Consider the following 26,021-nt stretch of genomic DNA (forward strand, 5'->3'; position numbering starts at 1 on the left):
ATAGGAAAAAAGGGTATTTTGATATATTTTCTAAGATGTTTAGGGATAAAAATGAGTTTTTTATGGGATAAATGTGGTAAAAATGGCCTCTTTTTTGGGGTTCTGAATAGATGAGATACATGTATCGTGTAGCACAAGAAATAAGGTCTTTAGAATAGGTTTTTAATGCATTTTAAACGATGATATCCCCACTTTTGGGAAACTACCCATTTTTCCTAGAAAATCAGGATTACTAAAATCGAAAATTAAGTACCCACTTTTTTGTGGATATAATTTTGATAACTCTATTTTAGTATCGTTTTAGAATGTGTTTTTGTGGTATTCTTGAGTCTTAATGTTTGTTTTGTGCAAGATTATGCTTTTTTTTGTCTTTGTTGTAGGTCGGTGCGTTGAATCATGAGTTAAAAGCTAAAATAAGAGGAAATTATGGGAAAATGGAGCTTTTGGTGGTTGTTTGACTCAAATTTGTGCTAAGAATGAATAATAATAAGTTTTGATGAAGGAAAGATGTCAAATTTCGATACTCAGAGCCTTTGTTGGCTTGGTTACATCTAGATTATTGCCTCGTTATTTCGAGCATTCGAGCTCGAATTTTGGAGATCTTTTCCTGATTTATCAATCTCTTATTTTTTTATAAGGGCCCTCACATTTTTCTTTATTATTAGATGATGCAATCTTTTGAGAAGAATTGGTGGGGACCCAACTTTTCCATTCCTTACCAACCTTCATTACCTCAAATTGAATCTTCGTTCTCCTGTAACCAAAGATTGATATGAGAGTACAAAGAACGAACTGAACGTGAGGACCTCATTGCCTATTTCCAACGTTAGGTAACCGAGGTTGAAGAAGGAAATAGGAGGAAACTGGGAGTAGCCGTTTATCCCGACACTGATCCAGAATTAGGCCCATTCCACTAGACCTCAATCTTAAAGTTTCCATTGCTTTTCATCCTCACGAGCTCTCCTTTGAGATTATGGAGAGCTCATTTCAAGTCAAAATCTTCCATCAGCCCCTGTGGTATCTTCCATTCCTACCACCAAAGGTGAATTTTTTGAGGCTGACCTCTATAAGAGTGCGATTACATCCACAAGACAAATATCAGCCATTCATTCTTGCAATGGCCTAAAATTGTCTAGCGAGTTAATGTGTCGAGATCCAAAACCTCTCGAGAGGAGTAGTCACGCTCCGAGTGAAGACGACCAGGATAGGAACATCAAGCTCGCGAATTGGAGTCGCGAGCACATGTGAGCTGGGGCACTCCTACCCTTGAAGGATTACTTTAGAGAGTTTACTGATTGGATCAGTATTTCTGCCTTTCAACTCCAGTCCAACTCTTATCGAGTTTTAGCGGTGCTGAGGTTGTTCTACCACGAGATGAAGTGGAAAGGGCGTTCGCCCTATGAGATTTTGTATTTCTTTTGCTTGAAAAACTATTTATTATGATTTTTATTAATTATAAATTAGTATAAAGGATTTTCAAAATAAATTTACAGGTCAGATTGCAATTAAATTAAGTGGGTCAATCTAATGGTGCCATTTGGGTTGCGTGTCATATTTAATGTAGTTGTGGGGAATGGTTGCAACAATACATCGATGGAAGGGACAATTGCATTAAAATAAAAAAGAAAAGAAAGGAGACTTAATTGCATCACTTTCAAAAGAACGGCAACTTTAGCCACCAATTTCCTAAAATTTAGCTTAGCATTGTCTAATACATAAATGGATACTAATCAAGCAGCAAATGCAGATTTTTCCTTCTTCTTCAGTTCCCATAGGACTCGTTTTTGGGGTGATCTTGATCAGTAGTGTTGTTTTGGGGCTTGGTTTGATGGGTAAGAGGAAGCAACCCCTTTGCACGACATGTATCAACAGCTCCTGTGAACATATCCTCTAAGCTGTATTTGAATTCGAATCCCAAATCTGTCAACTTCTTCGAAGAGAAATGCACATTTGGTATGTTCTCCTCCATGTCTTTAATCCTGAACCCATAAGTATTTATATATATATATATATCTTAACACACATGTCCAACCATATAAATATAAATATATATATATATATAGATATTTCATGAAGATCGATAATGAAAATAATGAGAGGTAGAGAGCGAGAGACTTACTTGGTGGGAATGTTATATTCAGGGTACTTGTCTTTTAACAATTTAGCAAGTTCATATATAGTAGCATCATGTGAAGAAGCAATATAACGGCCCTCAGCTTTAGGGTTCTCATACAAGAATATATGAGCATTGCATAGGTCATCCAAGTGAACGAATTGTCCTTGCTTTATAATGAAGTAATGAGATTCATTTCCTGGTTTTAATTGAGTGATTAAGATCAAATTAATGGGAGTCAATTAATAACAATTCATGTTAAGAAAAAAAAAACCATTCATTTACCTGTGATTAGTGACAGCCCTGTAATGAGGCTGGGAGGCATAGAGGGCATGAGAAATGGGCCAATCACAAGTGTTGGGATGATAGTAATGAAATTCAAGTTGTGTTTTCTTGCGTATTCCCATGCAGCCTGCTCAGCCAGGGTCTTGGAGACAAAATACATCTACATTTAACCACAATTTTTTGTTTTAAGAGAATATTCTTATATTTAATAGAATATTCTTATATAAATTGTAAATATAATTTAAACTTAAATAAAATTTAATAAATAAATAATTAAACAAATTAAAATAGGATATTTTTGAAGTATTGAGTTAAACTTAAATAAAAATAAATAAATAATAATTAAAAAAATTAAAATATAATATTTTTGAAATATTTTACAATGATAATTATTTAAAAATAATAATTTTTTTACAACTTAAATACAATTTAATTAAATTTAAATTTAAATTTAAGTATTAGAATAATATTATATCAAACATATATAATATAATCTACTATCAACTAGCAACAAACCTAACTTTAAAATCCACGCATAATATTAATATTATATTAAGCATATAATATATAATCTTTTGTTGTCACTGCCAAATTTAAAAACTAGAACAAATATAAACTTAAACAAAAATTAATTAATTAATCAAAATAGTTGATGCATGTATACTACTCTACACTGACTTTTTCTATTTTTATTTTATTTCTAATATTAATTTAATTTTAAATATTATTGTAATTTATATACATATGTCATGTAGCCATGTAAATATATATATATATATATATATGTGAAAGATTTATCAATAGTTACTACCCATAGATGGATACTAACAATTATGATGATGTGGTAACATAGTGACTTGGTATAGCAAGTCACCAACAGGTAAATTTTTTTTTTTCTACATTAATTTCGAATTTAGTTTTTTTTTGTCATAATTAATGTTGTTTCCAACTAATGAGAGACGCTAGCTATATTTAGAAATTGACATGCATTTAAATAATGAAAATTTTACAATATTATATTTTCATAATAAATACATGTTTTTTTATCATTTAACTCTTCCAAAAATTTGAAAAAATTAAAATTTATTTTTAGAAATATTAATTAACAACTATAAAAATAGAATATTGATTTTAAACTAATGGTTAATATTAAAGTAACCATCCATGGGTAGTAACCATTAAATGTGCAACCATATATATATGTCAATATTGTATTTAGATGTCATATATATAAAGATTATTAATATAAATATTTATATATATATTATAAAATTATAATTCACTCTATTATATATATATAAATATATTTAAAAAATTGAAAGAATTTTTATTAAAATTATAGATAATATTTTACCCTAATTTTTTTAATACATTTATGTCATATATTATATTAAACATCTTTTATTTACTTTTATGATATTTTTTTATTTATTTAAGCATATGTTGTTTCTAGCTAGTGTATAAAAGAGGTAGGTTATAAAATCAGAGATTAAATTACTCATTTAATAATATGTTTACTTTAGAAGAATAATTCAAATTAAAAATAAATAAATACCCATCCAGTCATCTTGACTTTGCGGCAAAAGTCAATGTCACTCCAACTGGATTCGTCATAGGTTGGTTTTTGAATGGGTTCAACGTTGACAGTTCCAGCTGATGAGGTAAACACTAGTTTCTTCACTGTCTTTGCTTCAACGCATGCTTTCATTATGTCTAACATTCCACTTATTGTTGGCTTAATCACTTCATTCTGCCATCAAAAACATTATTATATATTCAATTTAATATGTATCTATGTTATAACAAAGACAGTATAATTAAGTACACTTAATCAAAATCAATCCTTTTTATTCTTATTAAGTTTCCATATTCAAATATCGCTGACATACACTATATTTCTAGCTACCTAGATTCATATCTGAAGTAACAATTTATAAAATATACAAAAGCAATTATAATTTTTCAAACTACAGACTAACAAAATAATAGGGTTATATAAAACTATATGTTAATAGTGGCTCAAACAACAACGGACTATCCCCTCAAAAAAAAAATAAACAACAAAATATCAATAGTGAGTCCCACAAAATCATATTCAATGGTCTCATTGTGTACTTTTGCTTGCTCATGAATAAAAAAAACTGGATTATTATCTTACTAATTAATAAACACAAGTTCTTAACTTCAGACAAAGGAATTTCAGTTTCAATACATACAGTTCACTTCCTTCATCATATAAAGTCCAAAGTAATTATTAAACTGTAGTATGATTTATAAGCAAATTACCTCAGGGTCCTTGGACTCAAAATCCATAGGTGTGGCCACATGGAACACTCCATTGCAGCCCTTAATAGCTTCATGAAAGCTTCCCTCTTCGGATAGGTCTGCCTTCCACAGAGTAAGGTGAGTCTCCGCCTTAGGCAACTCCACCAAATGTTTCACCTTCTTCAAGTTGGCTATATAATACAATAATACCCAAATTAATGATCAGATGATAATAATATATATATATCTATATATATGTATATATAAAGAAGAAGAAGTTATAATAATGAGTAAATTGAGAACCGAACTGGGGTCACGGACGGTGGCTCGGACAGTGTAACCGAGCTTGAGGAGTCTCATGACGAGCCATGAACCAATAAAACCTGATGCGCCGGTCACACAAATGGTTTCACCTTCGGATCCCATCACAATATATCTCTTTCAAGCTAATCAATTAATACACAAAATTATATGTATTATTATCCTTAAAAGAAAATAAATAAGGCTATGGATCGATAGTTATTATTTGCTTAGTTTGTGTGTGGAGTATATATACACACACTACTACAATCTCATCATCACCTACTTACGCAACGCAGCTAACAAGCACATGTCTTTGATTGATGGTTTGTTATGAGTAAAGAGACTCAACTTTCAACTCACGTGCTAACCTATCGGTCAAACCTCGTTGATACTTGTAGTTTGTTTAATTAAGTTGGTGAAATTGAAGTTTGTCATATGTTGTCCAGTTGGGCTTTTGGACAATTTATCACTTTTTATAGTTTGATCTTCAAAATTTTAATTTTATCAATTAAGTCTTTAAATTTCTAATTTTTCTAACAATTCAGTGAGAGTGTTCATAAAATTTTATAGAGAAAACTACATGGAAGATGGCTTTAGCGAAGCTAAAGATATCGAATGCAAGGAAAATGTAACATTGGGTAGTTGATTTAATATATAAGTTTATAAATCTGAAAATATATGGTATTTATGCCGCAATTAACTCATTTTCTTTTGTACATTTTTTTAGATCATTTATTTTTTTCAAGTATAATTAAGTAACCAGTTGCCTAGTAGGTTACCTTCACCTTTACGAATTTGATTTTTTTTTCTTTCTAAATTTTAGGTAAACAGTGTGTTACCATCAGAATAACCTATTATCGACATTAAAACAAATATGGGTAACCGAGTACCATGCTATCTAAAATTATAAGAATGATAACTGGTTTAGGTAACTAGATACCCATATTAGTACAAATATAGGTAACCAATCCCCATGCAACATGAAATTAAAAATAACAACTAATGTGATGGTAGCACTATCAAATTTTTGGGTAACGTGTTACCCATTTTACTACAAATAATCTGGCATTGATGTTGAACTTGTAATGTTTGTGGAGAAAATCCTTCATTAAATATATTATGTGTTGGTGTGTCTATTTTTCAAAGTTGATGGACAATTATGTTTAGTCTCTTGTGGTGGCTTGAACTTTAAAATATGTAGTTGGTGGTCCTTTTCATTGAGGAATTAATGCAAGGAAGAAACCAAGGGTAGCAGACTGAAAGGTGTAGCTGTTAAGGGAGTACGTGCTGATTTTGATGCCTTTTTCAATTTGAAAAACCTACCTTTGTCTCGAAAGAACAAAAGATATATTCAGTGGAGACCTAGTGTAGGACAAGGAAAGGGCTCCACTCACTTTTTCTTAAAAAAAATTTTTTGGATGTAATCTTTTTATATTTTAGTCCCTTTTACTTTCATTTTTATTTATATACTAGGTATAGGCAACATGCAATGCAATGCACATTTGTTTAATTTTATTTATATAATTTATTAATTATATTAATTAAATTTGTCATATAAATATTTCAAATAAATAAACAATATTACATATAAATAAATAACATAAACATATTAAATGAAAAATTAAACCAAAACATTATTTACTATTTTTTTTAAATATATGTATATAATATGATAACATTTTTAAAGATAAATTATTATTTTTTTAATAAAAATTAAGATTATGTATTATATATTATTAATATTATTATTAGGGATATTTGTAGTGAAAATACCTAAGTTTTACAAATTATAACACTTAAATACCTAACTCTTTTTTTGTGTGGCTAAAATACCTTCCGTCACACTTTCTTGGCACCCGTAGGTACCTAGCCGTTAAGTGTCAGGTATGCGTCTACGTGGAAGCTTCTCATTGATCTAATAAAAATAAAAATATTTAAAAATTAAATAAAAATCTAATAAATTTTTTTAAATGATTTCAAATTATATTTTAATTAAATATTATTAATTAAAATCCCCAAGAATAAAAATATAATTAAAAATAAAATAAAAATCTAATTATTAATTAATTAAAAATTAAAACATTATCAAAATTAAAATAAATTTTAAACAATTAAAAACTAAAGAATTAATTGTTTCCAAGATTTACAAACCCAAGCTGATAAGATCAGATTTACAAACTCATTTCATATTCACAAACCTAGATTTACAAGATTCAAGCTAACCCAAATTCAAGAAAAATTACAAAGTGTGTATTCCCAAATCATAAAAAAATTATCATTTCAATCCAATATAATAATCAAAACAAATTTCAAAATCCATACAGACATACAAACAATTCAGATCTCAGATTCTTTGAATGAAAAAAAATCAATTTCAGAATCAAAACTAATCTCAAAATATGTACATACAACATTACAAAATCAATCAAACATTACCCAAATATGAATAAAACCCCAATTTCAAAGCAACCCAGTTGTCCTCCCCCAAACCCAGCCCCAGATCTCGACGAAGCCCGCAACCTCAACGTTTGAGTTTTGGAGAAGCCAACGATGTGCAGAGGTAGACATCCAAGGTCAAAAACTGGAAAAAGATGATGAAGAATGTGGAGGGAGGCACATCCCAGCCATGCCTCTGTCACGAAGCTTTGCCTTGAAGCCACCAATATCACAAAGCTTTGAAGATACGCCCCATTGAACAGAAGGTAAAGCATCGGGAGATGCCCAACCTCCCTCAATCATTGGAGCCTAACCACCGCCACTTCTCAAGCTCCATCTCAGCCCCACGTTGAAGAGGCCCACGAAGACCCATCACCCATCACCCATCACCCATCACCCATCAGTCCCAGCCATTCCATCACCTGCCCTTCCTCTGCTTCCAGTCGTCGCCTCCCCATTTGAGATGTGTGACAACCATCCCATCCCATTCGCAAGAAGAAGAAGTCGGTGAAGAAGAAAGAAGAAGAAGAAGTCGATGTAGAAGGAAAAAAATTATGTCTTTTTTAATTTTTATATATTTAAAATTTAATTTTTATTTTTATTAGTTATTTTAATGATTTGGTTATTGTAGTTTAATATATGTTTGGTTTTCAATTTAATTAAAATTAGTATTTTCTTTTCCTTTTTTTTTTTAATTTTTAATTTATTTTAAATATTTAAATTGATTTCTTAATTAAAAATTAAATAATAAATAACGTGGACCAATGAGGATCCGCCACATAGGCGCTTACCTGACACTTAACGGCTAGATACCTACAGATGCCAAGAAAGTGTGACGGAATGTATTTTTGCCGCAAAAAAAAAAGAGTTAAGTATTTAAGTGTCATAATTTGAAAAACTTAGGTATTTTTGCCGCAAATATCCCTTATAATATTTAAATTTATATTAATATAAGTATTAAATATTATTATAATAATAATATTTTATAATATTTGAATTTATATTAATATAATTAGTAAAATATTAGGATTATATATTATTATCATAATAATATTTTATAACATTTAAGTTTATATTAATATAGTTATTAAATATCTAGTCTTTTATTATATATTATTATAATAATGATATTTTATAACTTTTGAATTTGAATTTATATTAATATAATTATTATATATGTAGTTTTATATTAAATATTATTATAATAATAATATTTTATAATATTTAAATTTATATTAATATAATTGAAAAATATTTATTTTTAAGTTAGTTTTAAAGGTATATTCTGTTAAATATTTAGAATATTACGTTAAAGTTAACATAACAAACCGTTAAAACTAAGAATTTCTGTTATCTACACACTTATTATATAGAAGAGATATTTATAGTATTCACTACAAGAAAAAACAGTACTCATAACACTTAAAAACTGCTAACCGGGACTATTGATAATGCTTCTGAAAATGCTAACATAGCCCCTGTTATTAAAAGTCCTGTCTTTTCTATAACAGTATTTGAATGTTATGTTCGATGTTATCTTAAACTATTCTATAACACATTTTTTGTTGCTATAATATTCGAATAATAACATTTAGATAGAGTTTTTGGTTATAAATTTGAAGTTTAATCTTATACTTTTTTCATAACACTTTTCAACTGTTACATTTGATTATTTTGATAACATTTTTAGTTTGTTATATTATATAAATCATATCGATTTTTTACGCTTATAATATGTTTTTAAATCATAACACATTAGTAATAAAATTTAAAATTTTATTTTGATAAGTATACTTATATGGTTTTTTTTTAATTAAAAGATTTTCATTATTGTATTTTGATCAAAAAAATCAAAATTAATCATAAAATGTACAATAACTAATTCAAACCATGAATGTGTCTACTTCATGAGATCTTAGTTCTAACTTAAGTTTGAAAGTATAACATAATAAAGTTTTATAATCTTGAACAATTTTTACTTCAAAAATGAAAAATAGAAACATTAGAAGATACACAAAAGTAAACCATGCGTGAAACTTGCTCCATCCTTCAATTCATCATCCTTTGTGCACTTGTCTTTGTTGTGAGTCCATTTGCTTAGCTACAACAAAATTTAAATAAGTAATGCTTCAACTTAAAGTTATAGTAAACTAAAAGAGTACATAAAAAAAGTTAACTACCTAATTATAACTTTATCAGCTGGCCATGCAATTATACTACCTATAGCATCTTCTATAGTAGACATAACTGTTGAAGGCCTCCACAGAAATGCATCATTCTTTCTCACAAGATCTATCCCCACTTTCATAGCACTAGGCCCAAGAGGAACATGGTGAACCTCATCCTTTGGGTCACTTGAGATAAAATAACCTTCTGCAATAATTTCTCCAGATCCAATCCAATCTAATATTTTGCATTTGGAGCCAAATGTGTAGTTCTTGACACTCTAACAATATATCAATAAAACAAATTCAGCAGCAGTAAATGATTTTATATTGAATATTATATGTTTTAGATTTTATCATTTTCATATAATTAGTATCATAATTACCTGAGTGGAATGAACATGAGAATTTGATTGAACATTGACATTTGATTGCTCCTCACTCCGAGTAGATGTATTCTATTTACAAGTAAGATAGAAAGACATGAATTCAACATCAAAATTAAAAAAAATACAAAAGTAAAGACTAACCAAAAAATTAAACATGAATCTTAGTTATTATTGCAATTCACCCATATGAAAATATAGTTTCAGCATCAAAATACTTACTTGATTTTTCATTAAAGAAACAATGAGTTGCTCCATGTGTTGCATTTTGTCTTTCAAATCTTTGCATTGACCTTCTATCTTCATCAGATGGTCATCTCTTTCTGACACAATTTGCAACTTTGACCGAGTAACTCCTCTTCCAAAAGCTCTCATGTATGTATTTTTTTCAGGACCAAGGACTTTTGTGAGGATGTCTTCATTAACACTTGTAGTTGAAGACATAGCAGGATCTTTCTTATATTATTCAACCAAATCCTTCAAAAATAAATAGTATCAATAAATGTATTCAAACAAATGAGTAAGTTAAAACTAAAGTCACATGATTTTGAAAGGGCAAGGTGTATACAAAAGCTTCAACCACTTCTGAATTTACTGGTTCGCCATTTTTCTTCTTATGTGCTTTGGTCCAAACATCAACTCTAGAAGGTGGTGTTTTGATTTCACTATGGTTCATCTATCAAAATAAGAAAATAAGTTAAAAAAAATATCTAAACCAAATTCTATAATAAACACAACTGTAAATATGTTTGGCTTTACCAATTCATCAGTGGCAGAAAAAGAGAAATAGGAATGATGAGTAAATGATAACTTGTTTCATCATGTTTTTTTACTGAAAGAATTAATGGTATCTATGGCACACTAGTTAGCTATGATAGATTGTAAATTCAATTTGGCTAAATTTGGCTAAATGTTGATCTGATTCTTCAAATGAAAGCTCGGAGGCCACTCAAGAGTTGAAAAATGATGGTGACTATGGTGAAGTGCAAACTAAGGATGGCATCAATGTAATGTGTTCCCAAAGTATTTTGGTTTTAATGTCTAAGAGAAATGCCTTAAGAGGAACTGTATGTGAGCAAAGCCATTTTTCTCATATCATGTTCTCAAGAATTTTGATGTTCCACTTGGACAATTCCTGCTTGATAATTTACTTACTCAGGTATTTTTTTAACTCTTTAAATTATATTTAATATCAGAACATTTATCATTATTTTCTAAATGTGTGGGAATATGATTATGCTTTTATATGTTTAAATGTCTAATTGTTTCATGTTTTTTGTCATGAACTTCTATAATTCTCTATTTTATAACACTTGATTAAAGTTTTATTCCATTTCCATCTATGTTAGATGTTTTGAATTTGAATGCCACTCATGAAAACTACTGGATGCAGAGAACTCAGTGCAATGTTTGTGGTGAACTGCCTCAAGCTCACATATACTACTATGCACATCATAAGAAGCAGTTGACCATAAAGGTCCTCCAGCTTCGTTCTGAAAAGAGTTTAAGTGGTGAAACTGAAAGAAAATTTTGGCTGTGGAGTCAATGTGGCAAGTGCAAACATGGAGATGGAGTAAAAAATTCTACGAAAAGAGTTTTGATCTCTACTGCTGCTAGTAAATTGTCACTTGGAAAGTTTTTGGAGCTTGGTTTCTCACATCACTCCTCATCCCATAAATTATCTAGCTGTGGCCATTCATTGCATAGGGACTTCCTCTACTTCTTTGGGTATGTATTATCTATGAACTTTGGCGTATATTATTTAATGGATAGGTTAGGATTGATTGTGTTTACAATTGTGTAGAACTTTGACATGCAGTCTCTTTGGCTTTTCGAAGAGAGAGTTTTCTTTCTTCTTTCATAGGATGTTCCCTAGCCAGTGATGGACCATGTATTTACAATATGTAGAATTTGGGAGATTAGCACCAAAATAGTATATGATTAATATTTTTTTAAAAAAAAGAAATTTTTTTTTGCATCATTTTCTTCTATGAGATATCTCAGGGAAAGAGTAAATTATTATACAATTAATCATATTCTACAATTTTGTTACAGATTACTTGTTCTACCCTTCCATTCGTGCTTTCAATTGGTTTCCATTTTAGTGCCCTTATCAAATAAGTTTAACATGTCACAGGTTAGGTCCCATGGTTGCACTGTTAAGGTATTCCCTAGTTGCCACTTATACTGTGGCTATGCCACCTCAAAAGTTGCAGCTCAGCCATTCACTTAAGCATGATGTTCTTAGGGATGAAATCGAGAATGTAAATTTTTTCTTGTAATATTTTTTTGTTTGTTTGTTATGATGCTTTTAACATATTTTTCATCAACTACTGAACTATTTTGTTCCTTCACTCATTAAGTTGATCCTCTAATCTTTTATAGGTGTATACAAAATGGATACTACTGTTTACAGAGGTTTCAAACTTATTAAAGGAAGTTAAATCCCAATTTGAAGGCTTGTCTTTGGATCTTCAAGGTTCTATAAAAGAATTTTTGGATATTGAGGATATGTTAAAGCAGGAAAGATCAGAATTTGAGGTCAGCACTTAGATAATCAGCTAACAATTTCCCTTTTCCTGTGTATGCACATCTTATAGTAATCAAGAACTTTTGCGATCAGTTTAGGTTTCGCATGGTTATTATGTTGCATTTAGTCTTAAATGCTTTCATACCTGGGAAGTTTTTTTCGAGGAGCTTTGGTTTCCCAAGATTTGTTGTGTAGTTTGTTAGTTTTAAGGTTATTTATTCATTTTTAAATAGAAACTAAACTTTGTATGAATCAATGGGATAAAATACAAAGTAAAAGAAACATGTTAATTTCTTTAGTTCTTTTCTTTACTTTCCATAAAAAAAATAAAAAGGAACATGTTAACTTCTTTAGTTCTTTTCTTTATTTTCAATGTATGCATTTGTTTTTCATATGCTAGAACTACTTTTTTTGGTATTCTACAAGACTTGCACTTAATATATAAATTTTAAACAGGAAAATATCCAGAGAATTTTCTCATAAATAGTATTTTTGTTAATGGGATGTTACTCTTTCTTTTGTATTTGGTTTTTGATGTATATATTCAAACTAAAAAATTTTATGTACTGGCCTTGCACTAAAAAATATTTTACATTTTATTACCCAAGTTTTTGAATTGCAAGAAGCTATTTCTATAATTATTCTAATACATTTCCCCACATGGGTTTGGATGCTACTTTCAAATTTCTATGGTTTTTGAAGTTTATTAGATATACATCAAATAACTAACAGAAAATCAGAAAACATTCCAGCCATATTTATTAACCAACCATCAATCATTATCAATTCAAAATATTCAAACAACACATAAGTTTTCTTCCTTATCTCGCCGCATCACACAAATTTCTCATAACCTACTTCACTAATACACACAAGTTCTCAACCTTCTGTTATCACCGCAACACACAATAATAATAATCTCAGAACCTACTTCACTATGGATGAATATCTAAGATATTCAAACTCCTCTAACATTTGCAAAATATTTTAACAAAAATAAAAGAGAACATACCTCTTGCAAACTGCTGCAAATAAAGTTCCCTCCAATTTGAAATGCAATGAAGCCACTAAAATGAAAGCAAAATTACATACCAATTAATAAACTATCAACATCATTCGACCTTTAATTAGGAGTCATCATTAAAAAAAATTACAACTCTTACAACCAAGAAACTATCCAAACCCACTATAGAGTCCTTGGAAACTAGAGATCACAAAATAAAAAGAACAACAAAAACTCTTTGTGGATGCCAAAAATCCACCAAATAAGAAATCTCTAGTCCCTGATTAGAACATAGGGATAAAGGCCACTTAATCATGCAATTGGACTCGAGCCTGTAGGCCCTTTTTGAATACAAGAGATTGTCTCATGAGAAATGTGGATGCTCGAAATTCAACAGTTATAAAAAGGCCAAAAGCGCGTGATAGGCTCCCATAAACGCCTCGTGGGTACGCCCGATATGCTACGGGCATATCGCACCAACTGTTTTAGGGACCCATCTCGCGCCCATGCACGACAAGGCCTAGCGTGCCCCCACATCACGGCCTCGCGCCCCAGCAGGCCCTCGGCCTCACGCAGCCACGCCTGCACACCAGACGGCCTCGCGCCCCAACAGGCCCTCGGCCTAGCGCAACCATCCCCACACACCAGGCGGCCTCGCGCCCCAGCAGGCCCTCAGCCTCGTGCAGCCACGCCCGCACACCAGGTGGCCTCGCACCCCAGCAGGCCCTCGGCCTCGTGTAGCCACGCCTGCACACCAGGTAGCCCCGCGCCCCAGCAGGCCCTTGGCCTCGCGCAGCTACGCCCGCAACATCAGGTGGCCATGCGAATGGGGGCACGCGTCAAAGGGCCTTGCCCCCAAGGGTCACGCATACCTAGTGGCCTCGTGTGCCTCACCTTGCGCACCGGCCACGGCAAAGGCCTCAAGAGACATAGCCTCCACTAAACACCCTTTGGCCATATACCAGGGGCCTCGTAGTGTGGGGGCTGCATAGTGATGGTTTCACAAGATGAGGCCCTCATCCCATTTGTAGGCGTCATGCTTCATCACACACGCAGCAGGCCCCGTTGAAGAGGCCTTACCTCTCTTCCTGAGGTAAGTGCAACCAACGGGGTACCACTCTCCCTATGAGTCACATGAGATGAAGAGCAATAGGAGAGACCCAATAACTATTAGTTATAGAGCCAATAGTGGAATAGATGACTGAGTATATCGTTCATGTCAACACACTAGCTTCCCTACACTTAGTAGGACGTGGAATAGCCTTGAGCAGATACATGCCTTGGAGCGGCGAGAATAACCATCGGGTACATAGTACCCGTACGTGTACGGGTGCATGACGTACAACCATGAGGAGGACAGAAGCATGACCCAGACACCTGTATCACACAGGTAGTGGAGGTACGGATTTGTACAGAGAGCGGAGGCACTATATGCATGCCTCTAACTATGTACCAGGCTGACACTATGATCTTCTGCTCCACCACTCTTCCCATACCACTACAACCTGTGCTATTACCCTGACAGTGTACTTATCTACTATTTTGTCCCAAGGGACCACCATGTATAAGGGGCCATTAGAGCCCAACTATAAAAAGAGCTTGACCCCTCAGAATGAGGGGTTGGAAAATTCATTGTAAGCAGAGGCTATTGAGAAATATACCAAGACTTGCTCCATCATTTATATGGGTTTACTTTTCCTTAAAGTTTATTCTCAGTTCTTATATAAACATCACCTGACTTACCTTTGAGCTTTCCGATCTAATTTCGTTGACAAGATTTCACCGTCAACAGTTTGGCACCATCTGTGGGAAGGACAAGCATCAAGCCAGTGTTCTTCCATCACTTCCAACAAAGAAAGATGCTAAGATGTTCAAAATGCCTACGGCAAATACAAGAGGTTGAGGTTCACTGAGACGAAGTTGAGCGGAGGGCCTCCAAGAAAGACCCCCCTCCGCCCGAGCATGGAGGTGGGCCAGAAGAACCTCTTCCCCCAGGGGAGGAGAGGGAAGCATCGTCCCCAGTTATCCAACCCGATGGAGGTCATTCAGAGCCACTAGTGTATCCACTTAACCGGCCCCAGTTGACCCCACGCTCAGGCCACCAGGACCCTGGTCCCTCGACGCACTGGCCAGGCAAGGGTCCTGGGGTACGCTCGGTAAGCTCCATCTCAAGGACGCGCTTCTACAAGGATGAGATTCATGAGTTGCATAAAAAGACTAGAAGGCTGGAAACCATGATAGAGAACATGCAGGAGGTTTTAAACGACCTACTGCAAGGGAAGTCAAGCATACCCCTCCCAAAGCGTAAAGGGAAGCAGTATGAAAAAGGGGAAAACACTGTCCCCATAGACGATGGGGGAACCCAACTTTCCACCAGTAAAACCCCCCATGCAGAGTACCATGGGGGACCTAGGCCGACGAAATGTCCCCAGGAGCATAGGCAAAGAGAAGATGATGGTCGTAAGAACGAGGCCGAAGTCCCCTCAAAAGAGGCACCCCCTGGCCTAAGGAAAGAGCTCCATGGGAAGAGGTCAGAAGTAAGACATGCACCCCCCGCGGTTCCCCCAAGGAACACGACCAAGGCAAGGGATCAGCCCAAGAACTCGCAAGACTCCTTATGCAAAAAGAGGAGGGGACTAGACACCAAAATGCGAAGCCCTCGGGGCAAGATCACCACTGCGCTTGGGGGGCACATGGATGACGAAGAATTCGACTGTGACTCACCCTTCACAAGGGAGATTCAGGCTGAGCGAGTGCCCACTGGCTTCAGAGAGCCTCGCATGACTCCGTACGAGGGTACGAGAGACCCAAAATATCACATAGACTCCTTCAATAACTTGATGAGGTTAAGAGGGGTCAACAACAGGGAAAAGTGTCATTGCTTTGTCGTTACGCTTAAAGGAGTGGCGTACAAGTGGTTCAAGAGGTTAGGGCCAGGAACAATCGAGTCATGGCAACAATTCTTTGATGAATTTCTTCAGCAGCACCATGCAGCCTGTGATTACGTCATGCCAACTACCGACCTCGCTAACATAAAACAAGGCGAGAATGAAAGTCTGAAGGACTACGTCCATAGGTTCAGTATGGAGGCAACAAAGGTGGGAGATTTAACCAAAGCGGAGCTTAAGATGGCTATTATAGCCGGAGTTCGTCCAGGTTGCAAGTTATGGGGGAGCATGCTCAAAAGAGAAGTTTTGAATTTGGATGACTTCTTCGAGAAAGCATAGAAGTACATACGTGTGGAGGAGGGCCATAAGAACTTCCATGTCGAAGAAAGCGAACCTTCCTCCAGTGGCCATACTACCAATACGTCTAGAGATTCCATATAGAATGGGGCCTCATGCTAGAGGGGTCGCGGACCATGTTTGAGATCAAACAAAGACCCTCTAGCCATGAAAGTCCCCACCCGAGGGGAAATCACCTCAAAAGCAGACGACTCCAAAAAGGGTCTCCAAAGTAGATGCCTCCAAAAAGGGTCTCCAAAGTAGACGCCTCAAAAAAGGGTCTCCAAAGTAGACACCACCAAAAGGGGTCTCCAAAGTAGACAACTCCAAAATGGGTCTCCAAAGTAGACACCTCCAAAAAGGGTCTCCAAAGTAGACGCCTCCAAAAAGAGTCTCCAAAGTAGACGCCTCCAAAAAGGGTCTCCAAAGTAGACGCCACCAAAAGGGGTCTCCAAAGTAGACACCTCCAAAAAGGGTCTCCAAAGTAGACACCTCCAAAAAGGGTCTCCAAAGTAGACGCCTCCAAAAAGGGTCTCCAAAGTAGACGCCACCAAAAAGGGTCTCCAAACTAGACGCTTGCAAAAAGGGTCTCAAAAGTAGACGCTATCCAAAAGGGTCTCAAAGTAGACGCTTCCGAAAAGGGTCTCAAAGAAGACGCTTGCAAAAAGGGTCTCAAAGAAGACGCTTGCAAAAATAGTACTATGCCTAATGATGAGAAGGACGCTTCTCGCAAGATATAATAAGCGCGCACGAAGATATATAAATGGATAACTAGAACCCAAGGGGTCAATATATCCTTATAGGTACAACTAAGGCGCACCACAGAGAGACCTACCGAACCCCCTTTCGCGTGGGTTCCAAAGGACCTCGAACATGATAAATATATAAAAAAAAAAGAAGAACAAGAAGAAGAAGAAGAATAAGAGAATAATAAAAAGGAACGGAAGAGTCTACAAGAACACCTAAAGGCCTCCCTATAGACTGGGCGGCAAGTGTGGATGCCAAAAATCCACCAAATAAGAAATCTCTAGTCCCTGATTAGAACAGAGGGATAAAGGCCACTTAGTCATGCAATTGGACTCGAGCCTGTAGGCCCTTTTTGAATACAAGATATTGTCTCATGAGAAATGTGGATGCTCGAAATTCAACAGTTATAAAAAGGCCAAAAGAGCGTGATAGGCTCCCATAAACGCCTCGTGGGTACGCCCGATATGCTACGGGCATATCGCACCAATTGTTTTAGGGACCCATTTCGCGCCCATACAAGACATGGTCTCGCGTTCCCCCGCATCACGGCCTCGCGCGCCACCAAGGTCCCGCACCACGGCCTCGCGCAGCCACGCCTGCACACCAGACGACCTTACGCCCCAGCAGGCCCTCGGCCTCACGCAGCCACGCCCGCACACCAGGTGGCCTCGCGCCCCAACAGGCCCTCGGCCTCGCGCAGCCATGCCCGCACACCAGGCGGTCTCGCGCCCTAGCAGGCCCTCGGCCTCGTGCAGCCACGCCCGCACACCAGGTGGCCTCGTGCCCCAGCAGGCCCTCGCCCTCGTGCAGCCACGCCTGCACACCAGGTGGCCTCACGCCCCAACAGGCCTTTGGCCTCGCGCAGCCACGCCCGCAACATTAGGTGGCCATGCGAATGGGGGCATGCGTCAAAGGGCTTCGCCCCCAAGGGCCACGCATACCTAGTGGCCTCGTGTGCCTCACCTTGCGCACCGGCCACATCAAAGGCCTCAAGAGACATAGCCTCCACTAAACACCCTTTGGCCATATACCAGGGGCCTCGTAGTGTGGGGGCTGGAAAGTGATGGTTTCACAAGATGAGACCCTCATCCCATTTGTAGGCGTCATGCTTCATCACACATGCAGCAGGCCCCGTTGAAGAGGCCTTACCTCTCTTCTTGAGGTAAGTGCTACCAACGGGGCACCACTCTCCCTATGAGTCACATGAGATGAAGAGCAATAGGAGAGACCCAATAACTATTAGTTATAGAGCCAATAGTGGAATAGATGACTGAGTATATCGTTCATGTCAACACACTAGCTTCCCTACACTTAGTAGGACGTGGAATAGCCTTGAGCAGATACATGCCTTGGAGTGGCGAGAATAACCATCGGGTACATAGTACCCGTACGTGTACGGGTGCATGACTTACAACCATGAGGAGGACAGAAGCATGACCCTGACACCTGTATCACACAGGTAGTGGAGGTACGGATTTGTACAGAGAGTGGAGGCACTATATGCATGCCTCTAACTATGTACCAGGCTGACACTATGATCTTCTGTTCCACCTCTCTTCCCATACCACTACAACCTGTGCTATTACCCTGACAGTGTACTTATCTACTATTTTGTCCCAAGGGACCACCATGTATAAGGGGCCATTAGAGCCCAACTATAAAAGGAGCTTGACCCCTCAGAATGAGGGGTTGGAAAATTCATTGTAAGCAGAGGCTATTGAGAAATATACCAAGACTTGCTCCATCATTTATCTGTGTTTACTTTTCCTTAAAGTTTATTCTTAGTTCTTATATAAACATCACCTGACTTACCTTTGAGTTTTCCGATCTAATTTTGTTGACGAGATTTCACCGTCAACACTCTTAAATACAACGACAAGAGGCAGCAAAAGCAGCAGAAAAACTATTAGCAAAGGCCAACAATAATGCAACAGTTTGAAATAAAACCAACAATAAAAAGAAAAGCAGACACAACACACATAGAAAGAACAAAATACCAAAAACAGTTTGTATTCCAATTTAAAAGGATGAAAAAAATCAGATTTATTATCAATACAAATAAGGGAAATGATAAATCCATGAAAGTTTGTTCTATCTTGAGCATTTTCTCTACAATAATGAATACCTTGAAAGTGAAAAATAGCCAAATGAACCAAACCTAGCTGAGATGAAAATATGAGATCCCTTTATAAATGCCTCAGTTCCCTAAAGTTGCTTGTCTTCTTGTCTGAATTTCTGAAAGAGTTAAAGAAATTTAGAAACTTGTGCAGAGAACCCAATAAATAAAATAGTCATGTCACAATTATCTCATATTGAAAGAACAACATGCGTATAAGATCAAAATAAAAATTACATGAACAAATACATAGATATTATTTACATACTCAAATGATCATTGATTAAAAAAATATCAACATTCTTGTGCTACTAAAACCTCATACCATAGACAATAAAGCATGTACATGTTTGTATATATAGTATTCTTTTGATATATTAGATATGGCGACTAGACTATACATTGCGGCACCATTGTTGAGTAGATTTTAGGTAAAAGGCATGATAATTAATTATATAACGAAATGCATGGTTTAGATTTGTGTTGTTTGATTCAAATTTGCATAACTTTTTATATTTTTATGACAAAAAATGCTTGTAATTAATTAAAGTTGTGAAAACTAGACTAGGCACTGAAAATGATATACAAGACTTCAAAAAATAAAAACCAAATATGGCAAGAAAATTTAGTTGCTAGCTGTAATGTGTGAGAAAATTGGTAAAACAAGCACAAGTTTTTATTTATTTGGAGCCTAGAATTGGCTTTGAAAATTAAAACATGACTTACCTTAATTAATTATAATTTAACTAATGTAAAAACAAGTTTTATGGACTTGACTCAACTATATGTCAGCTTCGTTTCATGAGTGTGCCATATTGACAATGGTAAGACCCTAAGGGATACCGGGGATATCCTTACGGTGTAGACTGCAAACCCAGGGCCTGGTAAAGCGCCTGGGACGGCGCGACCGTATATGTTTAGCTTGTGGCGGATTTGTTATATGCTGAGTGATTGATATGCATATGTTATCTATTTATGTGGATTTTTCTTGTTGGGCTTCGGCTCATGGGTGCTCTGTGGTGCAGGTAAGGGCAAGGGGAAGATTGGCCAACCATGAGTACGGAGAGCGTGAGGCAACACGTACATGTCTGGTCTGCCTGGCTGCCACGGCCAGGGATATTTTTGGGAAATGCTTTGTACTAAATCCTATTTTGTCGTTTAGTCGACCTAAAACATATCTTGAGTTGTAAATATTTATAAGCGGTATTTTCGGGATCCCTAATGTAAAACACTTATAATTTTCAATGAATGTTTACATTTTCAAATTGTTGTGACTTTAATACAGTTTAGTTACACTTTTGAGTTAAATGCTTGGTTAGCTAGTTAAATGCACATTTTAAACTCACTTAGTAACGACTCTAAGGTAGTAGGGCATTATAGAGGTTGTTCCTGTTTTCCGTAAGATACCGAGCAAAGAGTTGGTTAATCTTGCTGCAAGCCAATTCCATCACAACATGGGAAGAACTAGCCCAAAAGTTCCTTGCTAAGTTTTTCCCTCCAGCAAAAGCTGCAAAGTTAAGAGGATAAATTAATAATTTATGTAAAATGGAGGGGGAATCATTGTATGATGCATGGGAAAGATTCAAGGAATTGTTAAGGAAGTGCCCCCATCATGGCATGGAGAAGTGGATGTTGGTCCACAATTTTTATAATGGGTTGGGTGGTACTATGCGTACCATAATTGACGCAACAATAAGGGGTGCGTTCATGAGCAAGAGCGCTAATGAAGCATATGAATTATTTGAGGAGATGGCCATGAATAGTTACCAGTGGCCTACTGAGAGGTAAAATACAAAGAAGGTGATTGGGATGATTGAGTTAGATGCCATCTCAATGCTTACAACTCAAGTGGCATCCTTGACGAAACAACTACAACAAAATAACCTCACAGCTCAAGCCATGCAATTACAAAGTGTATGTGAAATGTGTGGAATGACTCATCCACCTAATCAATGTCCTGCAATGGATTTAAATAATTTTCCTATGGAACAAGTTCAAGCCATAGGAAATAGCCAAAGGCCAGCCGATAACCAATATTCCATGTTCTACAACCAAGGGTGGAGGAACCATCCTAACTTCTCATGGAAAAATAATCGAGGAGCACAACAACGTTTCCCACAACCCCATCAATATTTCCAACAACCTCTTCTTGGGTTTTATCAACCACAGAATAGACTAGCATAGCAGCCATTTCCCACGAAGCAACCTGAAGCAGAACCTGGTGTATTGAATCAATTTATGACCCAAACAAGGGCATCTATTAAGAGTTTGGATTATCAGATTTGTCAGTTGGCTACTTTAATGACAAACTGGGTGTTGGGGTTTCATGCCCTAATTAATACCCAATTTCTTTGAAATCTCATTTATTGTCAATAAAAGAATAGAAATCAATTTTTTACTTGGTCAATTACTTTGCTCACATGTTTTATTTTCATTATTATTTGTTTAATATAAACTTCTATTAAATCCCGAGCATATAGCTAATCATATTTATAGTGACGTAATCACAGTGGAATATAAATATGATTATATGTTCAAAATAAGTTAGTCCTAAGATTAGTCAGTGCACATGATTTACACTGACTTGCCAATCAACGATATGTTCTACTTACACATCACAGTGTTATGTTCTTTCCAGAATATTAGCAAAGTAGATAAGATTGGATGTATTTGTTACATCGGATTGGACCGATATTGACAGTTGATAGGGTAAGTAAACATATCGTTATTATCTATTCTATTCATATCATATAGTGGACCATAGGTCAATTCAATCTCAATTCTGAGTGGTTAGTATTCTAACTGGTTGTATTATTTGAGTTCTTTGATTTGTTTGTTACCAGCTTACCCTGCGGACTAGCCCATACTTACATCTTGGGAACTTGGTAGTATAATTGAGTGGGAGTGTTAATCATATATATGAACATCTATAGCTTCCAATGAAGAAGTGAAACGATGGTTTCCTTTTAGTTTGGTTCAAGGTGCTAAATGATAGAGATCTCATTTTAGTAATTAATATTAGTTTACTGAAATATCATTTACAAGGAACTATGTGTTTTAAGGATAAAACACAACAAGGGGTAAAAGGTATTTTAGTCCCATCTCATTGTAGACTTTCTATAGACGATTGAGTGACAATTATGGTTGTAACAATGGACAATTAATAGCGTATCTATATTTTTTATAGAGCATTCTATGAATTCAAGAGTGCAATTCCGAGTCTTTAGTAGAGTCACGAGGAATTAATAAGTTAGTAAATTTATTTGTTAGATGTATGATAACTTATTGGAGCTTGATTTTATAAGCCCATGGTCCCCATTGTACCCTGGATAAAATCATCTAGATAGTCTCAATTAATTGATTTAATCATCAATTAGAATTATCAAAGTTGACCAGGTCAATTTTGGATAGTTTCATAGAGTTATGTAATTTTGAGAAGAAAAGAGAAATTAGAGCTGATTTATTAATTAAGATAAATTTATATCTAAATTAATAAATAAGTTTAAATCAAGGTTCAAATTATAAATAATTAATTTGATAAAGGATTTAAATAATTATTTAATTATTTAAATCAATAGAAAATAATACAGTCCTTGATTTTAAGTCCAGTGGGCTTATAATTAAATGAGAAATTTCACGGGCCTAAAGCCCATGATAATTTAGACCTAGGCTGTTAATTGGGTATTATTTTATTGATTTTTTAATTAAATAAATGACCTAAATAAGTCTATAAAAGGAATGTTAAGAGATTGTTGAAAAAAGAAGTCATAAGTCAGACAGATGACAGACACAAGTTTCTGATAGGTTTTAGATTCTCTCTAAACATAAGTCCTTTTCTAAGCCTTATTGTTCTCCTCTCTTCTTCTCTTTGTATCTATCTCATGTGTTGAGAATTTCTCACTCTAGTCTAGGTGATTCTAAGGATACTTTGGAAGGTTGTGAAGAAAATTGAAGATCGCTTCAGTTTCTTGGTAATACTTTGTGACAAAAAGGATAAAAGGGTTAGAGAAACTGAAGGAAGGACTCATTCACTACGCTGCATATAATGTAAGTATTCTTATCATTATTTCTCTTTGAATTCAATTTTAGAAACATGTTCTAGGTTGTCTCATATTAACTTTTTTAATATTAGATCTACATGAAAATAAATCAAGATCCTATATAAGTTTCCTAACACTGGGCTCAAGGAAATTTGCCTAGAACTACTGAAGTAAAGCCTAAAGAACAGTGCCAAGCCATTGCCTTGAGGAGTAGGACATAGTATGAAGGACCAAGAAAGATCCAGTCAGATGAGATGAGTCAGGGAAAAAAGATACAGAGCACAGTAGAAAAGAATCCTAGGGAAGAAAATGTTACTGATGGCCTCCTAGAAAAAGATGCAGAACCTCCAGTGAGCATTGGGCACCATATCAAGATCCCATATCCACAAAGGCTTCGTAAGCACAATCTGGATAAACAGTTTGCGAAGTTTTTTTTAGGCATTCAAGAAGTTACATATTAATATCCCCTTTGCTGAAGCACTGGAACAAATGCCTAGCTATGTCAAGTTTATGAAAGAGATCCTATCTAATATGAGGAACACAGGAGATTATGAAACTGTAGCATTGACAAAAGAGTGTAGTGACATTTTGCAAAGGAAGCTTCTGCAAAAGTTAAGAGATCCAGGGAGCTTTACCATACCTTGCACCATTTGGGACTTTGAATGCAAGCAAGCTTTGTGTGATTTGGGTGCCCGTATAAATATGATGCCATTGTTAGTATTTCGCGGACTAGGGCTAGGTGAAGCAAGGCCCACAACAGTGACATTATAGTTGGCAGATTGTTCCGTTAAGGACCCAAGGGGAATTATTGAAGATGTGTTGCTAAAATTTGATAAGTTTATCTTTACAACAGATTTTATTGTTCTTGACATGGAGGAGGATGCAAATGTCCCAATTATTCTTGGGAGACCATTCTTAGCTACAAGACAAGCTTTAATAGATGTGCAAAAAGGAGAGTTGCGGTTAACAATACAAGGTAACGAGGTATTATTCAATGTATTCAAGGCCATGCCTTATCCAAGGGAAAGTGATAGCTGCTTATTAACACCCAAAACGTGCATCCACCACTACAAGAAAAAATGCTTTTAATAACACCAAAAATGTGTATCAAAACATACCATAACACTTTTTGATGTGTTAAGACCGACTATGTTATCGTAGGTCAGGGTACTTTACATAACACTTTATCACTATTATACAGATGTGTTATTATACTGTCAACGATAACACAATTTCTATGTTATTTTAATAAATAGATAAGTGTTTAATTATATTATTTATATTTGATTATATAACACATTTTAATACTTATAAATTTGTGCTATACTACACTTTAGTATAAGACATTTTTTGTGTTGTACTACACTTTAGTACAACACATTTTTTGTGTTATACTATACTTTAGTACAACACATTATTTTTGTTATATAATGAAGTTTGCATAACAAAATTCTTTACATAAAAAGTGTTATTGTAATAGATATTATAATACAATTTTCGTATTATTTTAATATTTAGATAAGTTTAAATTCTCATTATATATTCATTTATATAACACTAATTTATTCTATTATATTTTAATTTTTTTATATTATTAAAATTAGCTTTCTAATATATACTAGCATCATCAAATGAACTTGATTTTCAAATAACAAAAAGAAAAAACATTCAACATTGTATTAACAATCCACAAATTAGTTTAAAACATTCAACACTGTCATCAACAAAAAAATGTTCTTTAAGTATTCAAGTAGTCTTAAATATTCAACATATTGAAAAGTTACTACTTTCAGCACAAAATATTCTACAGCTGCCCAACACAAAGCCTTCAAAATTAAGTATCATTTTCTATTTCGCTTGTCACATCTGCAAAATAAACAAAGAAATATTTTATTGTTATTATCTAGCATCACAAATTACTTCAAGAAAAATGCTATAGAAATTATTTCCAAGAGAGGACACTACATAAAAAATAATGAATTCACAATATATTGATCCTAAATTATTATAAACTCACTCTTTATCAACATAACTCAAGAAAAATTAAAATTTAAGCATGTCATGCTGGTAACTCTGAAAGCATCCAACCTGGAAGAATCAACCATCATATCATTGGTTATAATTTCAAACATGTCCTATAGAACTTTCACTACTTTACCAGCATGATCTCCATTTCCCTCACCCTTGAAACATTTAATACCATAGGTTAGTAAGGTTTGGACTCAGACTACAGACTCCTTACTCTAAAAAATCAAGGAGAAGCCAGAAATATGCAAGCTTACCAGAAGTTCAAGCAACTCAGCAAATTTATCTAGCAAATTTGGAAGCTCAACCATTCTAAAGTCCTCAAGAAAACTTGATCTTTTAAGGCTTTCTTCAACTTCATTTATTATTTCAGATATGACCCT

General features: G+C 34.9%; 4 protein-coding genes and 1 non-coding gene across 5 annotated transcripts; 2 read left to right on the top strand and 3 right to left on the bottom strand.

The window, feature by feature from the left end:
* Window positions 1–1,590: 1,590 nt before the first annotated feature.
* LOC133830257 (dihydroflavonol 4-reductase-like) lies at window positions 1,591–5,189 on the bottom strand. Its single transcript, XM_062260191.1, has 6 exons — window positions 4,972–5,189; window positions 4,685–4,854; window positions 3,954–4,148; window positions 2,399–2,558; window positions 2,120–2,312; window positions 1,591–1,979 (listed from the first exon to the last, which is right to left on the bottom strand). The coding sequence occupies exons 1-6, from the start codon at window positions 5,087–5,089 to the stop codon at window positions 1,763–1,765; spliced, it is 1,053 nt and encodes a 350-aa protein (XP_062116175.1). The 5' UTR covers window positions 5,090–5,189; the 3' UTR covers window positions 1,591–1,762.
* A 4,166-nt stretch (window positions 5,190–9,355) lies between these two features.
* Window positions 9,356–10,424, bottom strand: LOC133828890 (uncharacterized). The gene is made up of 4 exons (XM_062258952.1): window positions 10,176–10,424; window positions 9,954–10,025; window positions 9,583–9,848; window positions 9,356–9,503 (listed from the first exon to the last, which is right to left on the bottom strand). The coding sequence occupies exons 1-4, from the start codon at window positions 10,395–10,397 to the stop codon at window positions 9,500–9,502; spliced, it is 564 nt and encodes a 187-aa protein (XP_062114936.1). The 5' UTR covers window positions 10,398–10,424; the 3' UTR covers window positions 9,356–9,499.
* Window positions 10,425–10,990: 566 nt separating this feature from the next.
* On the top strand, window positions 10,991–12,506 carry LOC133832034 (putative 1-phosphatidylinositol-3-phosphate 5-kinase FAB1D). The gene is made up of 5 exons (XM_062262425.1): window positions 10,991–11,020; window positions 11,062–11,112; window positions 11,347–11,681; window positions 12,091–12,217; window positions 12,339–12,506. Exons 1-5 carry the CDS (start codon window positions 10,991–10,993, stop codon window positions 12,504–12,506), a joined length of 711 nt encoding a protein of 236 aa, XP_062118409.1.
* Window positions 12,507–21,085: 8,579 nt separating this feature from the next.
* Window positions 21,086–21,192, bottom strand: LOC133833708 (small nucleolar RNA R71). The gene has a single exon (XR_009893074.1). It is a non-coding gene; the product is annotated as a small nucleolar RNA R71 (small nucleolar RNA).
* A 2,675-nt stretch (window positions 21,193–23,867) lies between these two features.
* Window positions 23,868–24,702, top strand: LOC133832035 (uncharacterized). Its single transcript, XM_062262426.1, has 3 exons — window positions 23,868–23,963; window positions 24,052–24,307; window positions 24,467–24,702. The coding sequence occupies exons 1-3, from the start codon at window positions 23,868–23,870 to the stop codon at window positions 24,700–24,702; spliced, it is 588 nt and encodes a 195-aa protein (XP_062118410.1).
* Window positions 24,703–26,021: the final 1,319 nt, after the last annotated feature.

This window comes from Humulus lupulus, chromosome 4 (genome assembly GCF_963169125.1).
Source record: "Humulus lupulus chromosome 4, drHumLupu1.1, whole genome shotgun sequence".
In the NCBI taxonomy this organism is placed as follows: Eukaryota; Viridiplantae; Streptophyta; class Magnoliopsida; order Rosales; family Cannabaceae; genus Humulus; species Humulus lupulus.